The 14,836-nt window shown below is 34.2% G+C and overlaps 1 protein-coding gene across 1 annotated transcript in view; it reads left to right on the forward strand.

The window, feature by feature from the left end:
• Positions 1 to 14,836, forward strand: part of LOC149781937 (uncharacterized) — a 110,037-nt gene that overhangs the window by 13,585 nt on the left and 81,616 nt on the right. The window contains exons 2-3 of the mRNA XM_089935033.1: positions 563 to 654; positions 9,990 to 11,219. Coding sequence (XP_089791159.1) covers positions 563 to 654; positions 9,990 to 11,219 — 1,322 coding nt within the window. The remainder of the gene's footprint in view (positions 1 to 562; positions 655 to 9,989; positions 11,220 to 14,836) is intronic.

A 14,836-nucleotide genomic window follows, 5' to 3' on the forward strand; every position in this document is an offset into this window, starting at 1 on the left:
ACTCAGCGATATACACAAATACCTAAAATGATCAGAGATATCTGCAATATTTTAGTTGTGTTAAATGGAGTCGACACGCATGCTCTGCGAAACAATCATCAGACTTGGTATTCAAGAGATATGGACATGATTAAGTTCAAAAACCTTTTTCAAAAGCACAATCAACTCCACACGGATTTATCACGATAAATTTGCACGATCCTCGATTACGACATCGTAAAGGCCTTGACACAATCTTTGGTTGAGAGATTGATATAATAATGACTTAATTGCTCACACATATATAGCAGCAGAGACTGTGCCACCACAGATAAGTGTTCCGACGGGTAAACACAATTTAGAAAAACACGAACGACAAAGATAAAGTAACAAAATAAACTAACCCAATTAGAGAAACTTTCGGTTTTAGTTAGAAGATTCGGTTTGCCTTTGTTGACCGTTTATTTTTCGTAGGAAGCTTTGTTTTTCAAAAATGGACCTTCCAGCAGGTGATCTGTCCACCCCCTCTGCTGCTCATCTATATCCTATGATATACTGAAAAATGTCATTAAACCCACAACAGGTACACCAATCTCTGAACATTATACGTCAGGTGTTGAGTCACCCATGCCCCATCTCCCTCCACCAAAACAAAAGAACAACCAAGATAAACTGGTAGGTGGTTTTAAGTACAGATGACAAAAGATAAATTGGTGTAGAGACAGGTTAGTTCTGCTCATTCATTCTTACTCACACATAAGCTAGTCTTAGACCGAACAAATGAAACTTCGTTAGAAATTAAACATGACAGGTATGAAATTTGTACGCAGTAAGTTGTTTGAACTTTATGTAAAGTACTTTAGCTCATTATTTTATATTGAAGTCTCATTCCTTTGAGAATATAAGTTTATATTTTATTATAACAGTGTAGCCAGTAATAGCCCCAATGCTTTAGTAACTATTTACCATATATTACTTTGAAGTATAGTACTGTTATTTACGTTTTTGGAGTTAAAGAGATTGCAGTTTGTCATGACGTGGGATATGTGTAATCACCATTCCTTATGGCTTTGGGTTATCGTTATCTAGGAGATGATCAACCATGGTGTTATTGCCCGGATTGAGAGAACTGAAATAAAATATAAAATACAGCACGAGCCCCCATATATAAATATGACTAATTAATCCGTTACTTAAGCAAAATGAAATTGAACATAACATTCGAATGATTCATTTCCTCTTAGGAATAGAGTTACAAACTTTATTCAAACCCATTTAGCAATTATATTATACCAATATTCATTATATTTCATTATATAACGGAGTGAGGGATCAAACCTAACTTGCCGGCATGTAGTTATTATCTGGTAGATTCCATTCATTTCCAATTTCACTGCTGGTGATAGGTTGGTGTTGCTATAATTTCCTTCTATCTCTCTCTCCTCTAGTTCTTTTTTATTAATCAATCGTCTTGGTTGTAGACTATGCGGTTTTCCACTTTGCAATACAGGCATGGAGCTATATTTTCATTCAAAATAATGTGATAGTATCCAACCTAAATATGTTTCAGGTTTTCATTTCTAGGATCAACAATATGCCCATTCTCTTTCATAAGATATCATATATTGTAACTCAACATAACTAAGCTACTGTCAGTTCACCATCTGATAATAAGACACACACCCTATCATCATAACTTAATGTCTTATCAGCTGTTATTTGGGTTCCGCTGGAACATAACAAAATTAAACCTATTACTTATTACTGTGCATCCTGTGGGTTGTGAATCACTGGCTGAACTGTCAGTTGACGCATGTTCCTAATGCTAAAGCTGTCGTTGCTCATTTGAAAAGAATTCACAACTTGATTACACAAATGGATTAATTGTCTTCATTCCTTGTCCTGACTACGTTACCTTGTCAATTAGCGATCCATTGAATACATTTCCAGACATAAAATAATCAATTCGCAGCATTCGTGATGAAAATCATTCAAGAAGATCATTTACTTTTCACAATTTATATCAGAATAAATGCATGAAATCTTTAGTATCCGTAATTCGTATAACCTTCAACACAAATTCTTGTTGTTGTTGTTGTTGTTGTTGTGAGGTTTAATGCCATTTTTCAGCACACGATAGGCTGGCTATACATGGCGGCCAGTATTAATGGTTAAGGAAGAACCCGAGAAAACCCCGGAAAGAACCACCGACCCACGAGAAGCTACTAGCAAGCTTTCTCACATACCCACATTGGCTGAATCCGAGACTCGAACCGCCGCAAACACAGGTGAGATGGCAGTCATCCGTAACTAAGAGCGCGTTAGACCACTCGGCCACTCTCAAAATTGTATGAGAGTATTGCGTACAATTCCTACACTACATGATTTGAACAAGGTAATTCTGACAAATTCATTTAATCCACCCATTTGTTCGTGTTAGTCTCAAAGGTGCGATTATCTTACTTTGTCGCAAAGTATGAGAGAGTCTTCAACATGTGTTTTACAATTAGACGAAACACTATTCGTTTTTTTCTGTGAAAATGAAATGAACTTTAATAAATATAGTATATAATCTATATATTATTATTTCTTAAATATCAACTACAATAAACATGGAAAACTGAGATAAAAGCCATTGAAATGGTAAGTGAAGCATAGAATTTAATTAGCATAATCTCAATTACCTAACATAACCATTTAACATTAGTTTATAGAATAATCAAATCTCTGTTTTGCAGTCAGTTACATACATGAGTCAATCCGATGATAAATCTGATAGGAAAAATAAATATTGAAAAATATTTTCTTAACCAAATAGAGCTGAATTAAATAAGCTATTAAAAAGCCAAATAGAACATATATTATAGATATATGTATTAATATATATTATAGGTACATGTATTAATATATATTATAGGTACATGTATTAATATATATTATAGGTACATGTATTAATATATATTATAGGTACATGTATTAATATACATTATAGGTACATGTATTAATATACATTATAGGTACATGTATTAATATATATTATAGGTACATGTATTAATATATATTATAGGTACATGTATTAATATATATTATAGGTACATGTATTAATATATATTATAGGTACATGTATTAATATATATTATAGGTACATGTATTAATATATATTATAGGTACATGTATTAATGTATATTATATGTACATGTATTACTATTGTTAATATTCCAAACAAGGCATATATGGATATGAGCTTTATCAAAAATACGTAAGTTACATATTTGAACTAGAAAATAATACACAATAAATATCTCTTTGTTTAAATATGCAAAATGATTAGATAAATTGCAGATACTATCTCACACACACACATACATACACTAGCTGACAGTACAAAAACATTTGGACAAAATTTTTGTCAGCAATAAATTCGACAAATATAAACTTAAAAACTACAAACATATTCATACGGACCTTAAGTAACCATACTGTGCAATCTCACCAACCTTGTATAGAGTGGTCTGCAAGTCAGAATCAGTTAATTCCATAAATCGTGATTTTACATTTGGTTTGCAATCTGAACCCGTTCAACGTATACATTTAATGTTAAATTGATTAAGAAATCGACTGTGTTTGATTTCACATGTGAGTTATACGAAGTTGGGAGGACTTGAAGGTATTGCACAAAAGGTCAGAAATATTCTTTACTGCTAATACTGAATTTACATGCACTTTTTCTATACTTTCTATATTTAGCACTATAGGCAGAAACATCCCACACATGTGATTCGAACCGCCACAGTTGATAAGGACAAGACATTTTTAAGTTCAGAATCAATGGAAAATTGCTCTCTTTTATGTTGAATATGTGTAGAATAGTTGGTAATATGTTGGATTGCTATACTACAATATTGCATGTAAAAACGTTTGATCACAACCAGTACTTATAGGTTACTGCATTTGTATGGGAAAATATGAACGAGTTTTCGGATGGAATACTGCACGAACTTGTGAGTGCAGTATATCCTTCCGACAAAACGAGTTCATATTTTTCCATACAAATGCAGAAACCTTTTTATTATATGCTCATTTTTTTTATTCTACCTAAGGTTTAATTATATAAACAAAATACACTACAAGAAACAACGTAAATGAATGAATGCCGTATTCCAAACTAAATACACAAGCGCAGATTTGACATTACAAAATGACATCATTATTAATGCGCACATAGCTCCGCCCAGATCAATTTGAACTTAGTCGCGTGGTCGACATAACTTTCGAAAGAAAATGGCGTGTCTAGTTAAAGTTGAAATTTGCAGTCATATTGTGAATGAATGCGCATTGCAACGACTTTTCCATTTGATCTGGAGTGAATATATTTTGGTATTTTGTTTCGATTCGACGAAAGTTTGTAATTTTGGACTGGATTCATCTGTGCAAATTATACATGAAATACATCGGATTGAAGTGGCGCGGGAGAAGCGTGTTTACGTCTGCAAATGTGTTTCTGTTTCTGTCATTGAATGTTTGAAATCATAACGTGGGAAAAATATGAAGTCTTTCAATTACAATTTTCAAAAAGACACTATGGAATTTAATTTTTACTTCATTTTGAGTGCAGTAAGGAGGATGCAGTTGCACTTATCATCGAAATTATAGCACACTTTCGAAATGTGTAATCCAGATTGAAAACCTATGACCTGGCTCATGTAATTCGGATTTGCAGAATTAAGAAAAAACATTTTGAGGAAATTTAGGGTGTAAAACTGAAAGTATATTTTATTTTGCCATTCTTATCACCAGTTAAAGAAGACTGTATATGCCTTGTCACTTGTATGTTATTTGTAAGGACATAATCGTCCGTCTTTTATATAATGTAGCTAGCCTAAATCCGTAAAATTGTATCAACGCTGAATGTGCCAAAACAGTTCTTTTTGCAGTCCACGAAACATGTTTTAGTTCATTCAGAAACAAATTTAAATAACCACATCGTAAAGAGCCTCTTACGCGAGTGTATATGATTTGTTTACAAATCAAAATTGCTGGTGTCTGCGCCATTGTTTGTTTACAATAGAAAGGAATTCCTTTATTCACGTGAATGCTAATAGTGTATTGTCGCGCGCGTTCAGTATCGGGGAATACTGAACGATTCTGACAATGTAAAGTTAACGGGGAAAAATGAGCATATAATACAAATATTTACTAATTCAAATTATTGCCTTGCTTTACTCAAGTGGATAAGTATACGTGAAACACATCAGAATATATGCATACGTTCATGATGGTATTCTTATGTATATTTCATTTATTTAGTGTACGTGACCTTTGTCCGTGATTGAGGGTAGAGTTTTAGCCTGCTTATATTTTTTAAAGATGTTTATCTTGAACTGAGTTCAAGGCCCGGATTTTTCCCAAGGAAATTCTAAGATGCCTTAGGTCAAGTGAAATTAGTGTAAACATTCGGACCAGTTTCATATGAGTTTCTGGAAATCTATGATCATAGTTTGTATCACAAAGTGCTTATTTACTTTATGGACAGAAACACTATTTTTGGATTAATGTCAATTAATTCAAATACATTTTGGATTATATCAATACTATCAGTAAGTCAGCACATGAAATAATATTGGATCATTCTATGCCTTTAGACCTCTGATAGAACATTAAATTATTACTGTGTAACTTAGAGATAGAAGAATTTGTTGATTTTACTAAAGCTGCTGGTTTCACTTTCTTTCTGTTGCATAGTTTCAGACCACAGAGTTGTAACAATACTGGTGGACATCGTCATAGGCTATAGGCTACCGTATCAGAAAAACACCACTATGTTCCTGGACCATACTAGAGGATCATTATTCTCACCATAGCGTTTAAAGAGGTATCTACCATGATTCTTACTAGAACCAGCTACTAATTTGCTACTGGAAAATCACTATACTGTTCAAATATTGCTATTACATTAAACATAATGGATAACATACTTCAATTGTGGACTGCAGCATAAAAGAATTAGGAAAATTATTTCGAATCACTTGAACGAAATTAAATCATTATCATATGCAATTCACAAACAAATACCAGAAGTAAAAGACACAACATGCATTGTTTAGGACCATACAAATTAAACAAGGTACATATATTGAATCAGACAATATGCTTAGAAAAAAGAATAGCGAACAAGAAATATAGTGTTCGCCCATCGCTGGAAAATGACGGAATACAGGTTCACATAGAGGTCGGACTCACAATTATTCCTTCTTGGACAGTCCCCACGAATGTAGTTCCAGTCTGTTTCTTTGGCTTTTTCCGTTTTCATTTGGTTGGCGAAGAAACATTTCTTTCACTTGCCGCAATGGACGCTCACTTTCCAGCTGCTTTGCAATTTTCGCCGTTTTACGTTTTCAAGAAAATGTGTGGTCGTATAATACAAGACATTCAGGTCATTCATCTGTAGATCTTAACGGAAAACATGCAAGTGACAGGGACAAAAATATGTTATATGTAGCTGGTAATAACAATGTAATAAATGTACTGAACCTTTCCGAATCTTAAATATGCTGAAAATGTATTTTTTTAAAGTAATTATTTCTGCTAATCAGAATTGTACGTGTTAATCAGAATTGTACGTGTTTATTTTGTTTTTTACATCTTCTCTACCCAAGGTTCCGAAATGATAAGTCCTTTTCTATCAGTCCATTCAAACCGTGTGCTCCCCATGTCTAGATCATATCGGAATTTTGTTGAAATGTTAACAACTTAATCGTAATTGGAAGCCTCCGATTCCAATGAAATTCACTTACCGGAAGCACAGAAATATCTACTCGATACGCCAAGGTGTAGATAGGTTATCATATCAGAGCCTAGGCAAGCGAAGATGGAAATGATACTACAGTCTAGACTACATATCTAACAAAAATTACATTCCAAGGGAGAATTTATTGCACTTCAAAACGAAATATGTTTGGTATTCGATGATAAAGAATTTGTGTTTCTGCGTCTTCTTGATAATTAATTTTAAGTGAATTTCATGTTCCACTTTACGATACCAAACTACTAATGACAGAAGAGAAACACGTGTGCAGCTTGCAGCAAGGCCAGTCTCTTCAGACATGATATGGAATCGACCCAGTTCATGATTGTATTCCATCACATCTAGATAAACATAATTTAGTTGGATGGATAGAAAAACAAATCTTCCATTCCAGACCAAATTGAAAAGTTACTCGAAGAAACATTCATTCACAGAATAACCATACATTTCAATTTTAATATTATTATAATGAAGTTTCTTTTTTTTAAACGAATGACTGGGCGCTCGGTACCCTACCATGTTCAAATGTCGTTGGGAGATACTATGTGCATATTAATACTGTGACTATATGTTTGTTTAACTACGCTTGTGTATTTCGTGTCTAACAGAAAATCTATTACTTTGTTTTTTGTAGTGTGTTCGTTTTGTTATTCAGCCTTAAATTAAAAAAAAAAACAAAAACAAAATGGGTAGGATACTACATTTGTAGGGAAATATGAATTCCTAACGTCGTTTGTTCAAATATTTTTCCTCAAACCAATGAAGTAACCTTATAAATGTCTACTAAAAAAACACCGTATAAATCTTCCATATATTTCCATGTATTTTGTCTTTGATTATTTAGCGCCTCTCCCTCCCTCCCTCCCCCCTCCCTCTCTCTCTCTCTCTCTCTCTCTCTCTCCATTTATTCGTTTTGATTAAGTATTACAAAGAGGACGTTTGGGTAGAGATATTCATTATTTAAAGGTGGTAATATTCTGTGCGAATTACTGTTTATTTGGATCTTTACTTTTTCATCGTGTCAGTATTTGATTTCGTGTCGATGACCTTGCTTTGGTTAAAGTACACTTTGACTATATTGGATGACTGGCGATGAGGGTGGGGTGTTTAGTTTAACAGTACGGTCTTCAGCAGGAAACAGGCATGGGCAACTTCCTCCAGGGCGCATTTGATAAAGTGATGTTTCAAGTCACGTCCTATGATGCTAATTAACGGATAAATAAGTCCATTAGTCTGATAAATCAACCCCCCAAATCTGTGTTGATAATGATGAACGATATGTGGGTGTGATTTCACCTGTTCATTAAAATGTGCAATCTTGCTACATGAACATATTTCCGGAACAAACCTGCGTACAGTTTACAAACACATCGGTAGTTGGAAAGAGCAAAATCTAGTGCGAAATTCAAAATGGCCCGAGGACAGAGGATTGTGCTACTTCACGTGGATTTTCACGTCCGCAAACATAGGATTTGCTCCGGAAATATAATGTACATACCACCAACAGAAAAAACCCATCAGCCAACGGTAGCTTCACAACTGCGAGAAATACCGGTAAGTGTATAAAATGTACGCCGATGTGTGCAGGCAAGATTTCTGCATATTTTTGCATGTTTTAATGCATAGGTGATATGGGTCCCTAAGCCACCAATCAATATCATCATGAGTAAGGGTCCGATTTATCGGCCAAGGGTCGAATCATCAAAGGAATTCTCTGGGGACAATTTGTTTGTTTGTTTGTTTGTTTTTCGTTGTTGATATAATTAAATGTATTTTTAGTACTCATATTAAGGGAACTAACTTATAGTCACGATTTCCAATTACTGCAGAATTAAATATCGTCACAAAATGGATCCCGATAATCCGGTTCTCATGTTGATGATCAGCTTAGACGATAACTGTATTTCTAAAGGTGACAAGTGAAATTAATCTATTATCAACTATTGTTACGTATATGTGATTCAATACATACATACATACATACATACATACATACATACATACATATATATATATATATATATATATATATATATATATATATATATATATATATATATATATATATATATATATATATATATATATATATATATATATATTTCAATTTAATTGTTTGTTTGTCAGTTTTAAATTATTTTTATTTTTCATTACATGCTATTATAACTGTAAATTTATTCACTGGAGATGATATTTTCCAGAAAATGGGTTGACCTGAATCATTCTTTCATAAACACCAGGTGTTGACCTAGATCCTGAGTGATTACAAAATTAGTAGCTACCACGTAAACACGTTCTATTTTTGTTTTAAAATATTGGCTGTTGTCGAGATCATGATGGGACCTTTGTTTTACATTTTATTTCTTATAGTAAAATGATTGGTTTTCGTCAGGGTCAGTTTAGGCGTAAGTGATAAACACGATCACGTGACCCCTTTTTTGATTTCTCAACTTGGGAATTTTCGAAACTGCGTTTTATAATACAATATAACCTGTGTTTTAGTGAAATATTCTCAGTTCTTGGGCTTTTTTCATTATACTGAAAAGTGTATGTTGTGTCGTTTGGAGTTATTTCAAATTATTTGGATTCAAAAGAATTAATTCATTTTTTTTCTGGAAAATACGTGTGGTCAAACGAAATTATTGGACTAAGACAGTTTATCAAACTTTTATTCGGATTTCCAACACAACACTGGTGTGTCATTATTTGTATTTCTACAAGGAACTGTAGATATGCACAGTACTGACAACATAATACGTCATCGCCTTCCATCTTGTATTTTTCGCCGGGATTCGAACTTGAATTCATTAGAACATTTTAGTATTAGAACTTCTAAAATTTAATCCGTGGATTATTCTTGGATTATTTTTGGATTTGATTCTTAAAATCGTAAGTTCATATTTTTTCATTTTTACGGTATATTTCTAGGGAAATAAATTATTTGTTAAATTTTACAACAGCTTGTTGTTTTCCCTTTTTCTGTCTTACTGTTTATTACAGCATAAACACGTAACACTATGCCCTATTCCAAATGCATGGAGAAGTAGGCCATTTGTTTACCGATGTAGGAAGACTAAAGCAATCAATCTCCGAACCTCCACGTGTGGTGATGTGTGTTAATTTCGGTACGTTTTGAACCAAGTACGTTTTGGCCTGGTTACATTTTAGATTGAATACGTTGTAATTTTAGTACATGCCGGTTTAGGTAACTGTTTGGTGTTATCCACAAGCATACATACCGTGGGAACAAATATTTCAGGGTGAAATGTATGATGCTGAATTTAATAGGATAAGCCATTTAAAGGTGCTTATGAAGATACATCATTGGGAAAAACCATTTAAGCGTGAAGTATGTGATGAAATGTTTAGGCCTAGCCAAAGTGAACATTTGAAGAAGCACATGGGAATACATACTGGAGAAAAACCATGTAAGTGTGAAGTATGCGGACAATTGTTTAGTCTGAGGGGTAGTCTTGAGCGACACATGAGAATACATACTGGAGAAAAACCATTTACATGTGATAAATGTGACGCAAAGTTCAGTAGAGGTGATCACCTTAAACTGCACAAGAAGATACACACTGGAGATAAACCATCCAAATGTGAAATATGTCGTCAAATATTTAGTCAGAGTGGATATCTCAAATTGCACATGAGAATACATAGTGGAGATAAGCCATATAAGTGTGAAGTTTGTGGCGCGCGGTTTAGTAAAAATGGAAATCTAAAGGCACACATGGTGATACATACGGGGGAAAAACCATATAAGTGTGAAATATGTGATCAAACATTTAGTCGGAGTGGAAATCTAAAGCAGCACATGATGATGCATGCTGGAGGAAAACCATTGAAGTGTGACATGTGTGATGAATTTTCTCACAGTGGACATATGAGGACGCACATGATGATTCATACTGGAGATAAACCATTTAAATGTGAAGTATGTAATCAAATGTTTCGTCAAAGTGGACTGCTGAAGATGCACAGGAGGATACATACTGGAGAAAAACCGTATAAGTGTGAAGTATGTGGTACAGGGTTTAGTAGCTGTGGAGGTATAAAGGCACACATGATGATACATGCAGGGGAAAAACCCTTTCAGTGTGGAATATGTGATAAATTATTTAGAAAGAATGGAAATCTAAAGCAGCACATGAGGATACACACTGGAGAAAAGCCATTTAAATGTGACATATGTGATGAAAGGTTTACTCATAGTGGAAATTTTAAGACACACATGATGACTCATACTGGAGAAAAACCATTTAAGTGTGAAGTATGTAATCAAAAATTTTGTCAGAGTGGACAGTTGAAGGTGCACCGGAGGATTCACAATGGTGAAAAACCATGTAAGTGTGAAGTATGTGGTGCAGGGTTTAGTAGAAGTGGAAATCTAAAGGTGCACATGAGGATACATACAGGGGAAATAAACATTTAAGTTTTGAATTTGTGATACAACACATAGTCGGAGTGGATGTCTGAAGATGCGCATGAGAATACACAATGGATGAAAGCCTTTTAAGTGTGAAGCATGTATGCTTCACTGCTTGTGAAACTGCTTTGCACCTACCGAATGAATTATCTCTTTCATGAGCCCCTACAAGCAAATATCCTCTATGTTGTTGTTAGCTGAAGAGATTGCATATAATTTATAATTAAATGATCTCAAGGAATTTGATTAATGAATGGTCACAAGATACTCACTTTAGTACATGTATTTGAATATTATTTCTTACAATTAGGAAATAACAAGGATTATATATATATATATATATATATATATAGAGAGAGAGAGAGAGAGAGAGAGAGAGAGAGAGAGAGAGAGAAGGAGAGCTTTTGAATCATTAATCATTAGTATTGCAAATCTGATCTAATGCAGGGCTCGAGAATGCAGTTCATTACCATGCCCCTTATTATGTAACGTGATAAACAAAGGAACTAATATCTACATGTACTCTATGTATGTAGATTACAGGGATTCAGTAAATAACTAAATATAGGTAATAATATTCTGGTATACTAAATAATAGAAAGTATCCTGTCTCCTTGTTTTCATGTTTATCTGTATGTCAGTGTTTCTGTTCATTTCTTATAATTTGCTCAGTGTGATGATGTTCATTGGTGGTATATATTTTCACATATAGAAAATGTAAGATGGAAGCATGAAACAACTTGTGATGTAACGTTACCATGGTTCCATCAATTGGGTAGCTATACTTCATATGTATGTAATTAATCACTATAAATATTATCCAGTCCAACAATTGTTGCTGTTGTTGTAGGGTTTAATGTCATTTTTCATCACAAAATAGGCTATACATGGCAGCCAGTATCAATGGTGGAGGAAAACCCCAGAAATCCCCCGAAAAGAACCATCAACCCACGATAAGTTAGTGGCAAGCTTTCTCACGTATCCACAGACTAAAACCCACGCAGACGGGTGAGACGGCAGTGATTTGTAATGGTTAGCAAATTAGACCACTTGGCCCCCTCCCCCAGTCCAACAGTATCAGAAAAACAAATTAAACAAAACAGATTCAGCATCTATTAGAATGCATAATACATGTACAACAGGACAGCACACTCAGACTACATCAGTGATTTTATCCTGAAGCTTTCTTATGATGATGTACATGTATATGTTTACTTGTTCATTTTCTTAAATATGCTCTCACTTAAGCTGGTACCCTTTTAATAGGTCCTTCTGTTTTCGGTATGATGAAACATACCTTTCACTCTAGTTTCAATCGTAAAAAAATTGGAACCTTTAATATCAGATTGTAATGGCCAAGATTTGTCATGAGCATTAGGATACAGATAGTTTCTTCGATTTCTTTCTGATATTCTACAGTTGTAGTATGCCGTTATCTATTTCAGACATGTTTGCAAAGTAGCAAACTTATGACTGTCTTGTTTCCTATTTTATGCAACTAAGTAATTCACTGAATTTTGATATACTTGTTTTTGATTTTTTTTTACAAGGTTAGATTTATAAAGAGTCAATACATTTTTTTATTTAGCTCAAGCAGTGTATTTGTCAAATATTTTTCAACTTGTAACCGACGTTCTTCGCAGTCACTTAGAGGACAGTATTTACTAATTATATCAAAGTCTCTGATAGCATATTTCAGTTGAGTACCTCTAATTCCTGAAACCCTGACAAAGTTCTCACTGTTCGCTGTTAAACCAGGGGAATCTAAAGTTAATTTTTTCATTCAAACCATTATACTTATTGTTCATGATTCCTCAATATTTTCTGGGTCTGGCGAATCAACATCAGCTATTTCGATCCCCATTTTCGGGTTTAGTATAAAATTATAAAACTCTATTGCGACTCTAATCAGCAAAGGAACATTATACATTATAGATTAGAATTACATTAAAATAGCATTGATCTATACTCTGTCATCGAGTGTTCATATCCAAAACATTGACAAACCTGGGTAAGGACCCAGTCTAGCTCTTACAGTATAAATATGGAAATACAAGTATTTGTGGTTACTGCATGATCATATGCCTAGAAGCAGTAATGTCATTGTTAAATAAAATATTTAGATCAGTCTAGGTTGAATCATCATTTGATCCTCCCATTGTAAAGTCATACATTTCTCTGAAATTATTAACTTGACCTTGCTGTTGAAATTTCTATATTGATATGGCTTCTGGACACTGACTTTTAATCCAAAAGTGTCATGTTTCTCCATCTGTATCCACTCTAACCAGTAAAATATAGGGTTGTTACAAGGAAAATCATAACTTGGATTATTTTCCTGATAATAACTTGACGCTGTTGCAACAAAATGCCAACGATTATTTATAGCATCAGCAAGATGTAAGATGTGACCAATGCTATTTTTACTTCCTTTCATACTACCACCAATCGCTTGCGATTTGGTAACACTATCCATGTACTTTGTATTGGTAAGATTGGATATAGAAACGGGTACATACATAGAAGTTATCTTATTTGCAGCCATATCGATTGCACCTGTAACTGTACCACCAGATTTTTTAGGATAATTGGCATTTGCAGAAGTAATTGTACTTACTGATGATGCACTTATTTCATCGTCAACATAAAATCTATTTGCAGTGTCAAATAGGGCAACTGGAGTATAGGTCATTATTTTATTTGAGCCTATGCTTAGCATATCTGTCATCATATCACCAGATTTTTCCACTTGTGATGCAATATTCATTGCTATTGTATCGTGAACGTAATTTTTATTTGTTAAATCTGATACCGCTGATTAAATTGCTGTAGTTGTTATCTTATTCGAGCCTGTATCTAGATTTCCCACCATATTATCACCAGATTTTATTGCAAAGTTGTCCTTGACTACCACTAACTTTACATTGGTTACAGAATCGTTATTGGTCAGTGTTGTATCATCAACAGAGGCGTAGCTGGGGGGGGGGGGTGCAGGGGGGTACATATGTCCCCGGGCGCCAAGGTACAGGGGCGCCAAAATGAGGCTTACAACGTTACATTATAATAAGTAAATAAGGGTAATATTCAAAAATGTGATTAAACGGGGAGGGGGCTGGGGCGCCAATTTTATAGTTCGTCCCCGGGCGCAAAATATCGTAGCTACGCCTCTGATCATCAAGTTGAGTATTCAATATTAATTTCCCACCTATATCTATATTTCGAGCCATCATCCCGCCAGATAATGACAACTTAGAAATATCTACTGAGCTAAGCTGTGCATAGCTTACCGCATGTAAATTATTTATGTTTGGGGGCGGGTATTCGGTCTAAAGATTTTCAATCTTTTTCACTCATATTCAACTTTCCAGTCATCCTTCCACTCGACAACGATAACTTACCATTAATGACTACTCTAAATTGTGCAAGGCTTACTTCCTGCAAATTATCTGGGTTGATTGGTGGATATCTTGGCTCAAGATCTAGCACTCGCTGACCTGACATGCTTAAAGATAGCTGCCATTGTATCCCCAGACTTTCTGATATAATTTGTCACATCAAGGCGCATATAACGTTTCAGATCTAAATAAAGCAATAAAGTTATTAATTACAACTAAGGTTGA

Source organism: Sinohyriopsis cumingii, chromosome 15 (genome assembly GCF_028554795.1).
Source record: "Sinohyriopsis cumingii isolate HCF-2022 chromosome 15, ASM2855479v2, whole genome shotgun sequence".
NCBI lineage: Eukaryota > Metazoa > Mollusca > Bivalvia > Unionida > Unionidae > Sinohyriopsis > Sinohyriopsis cumingii.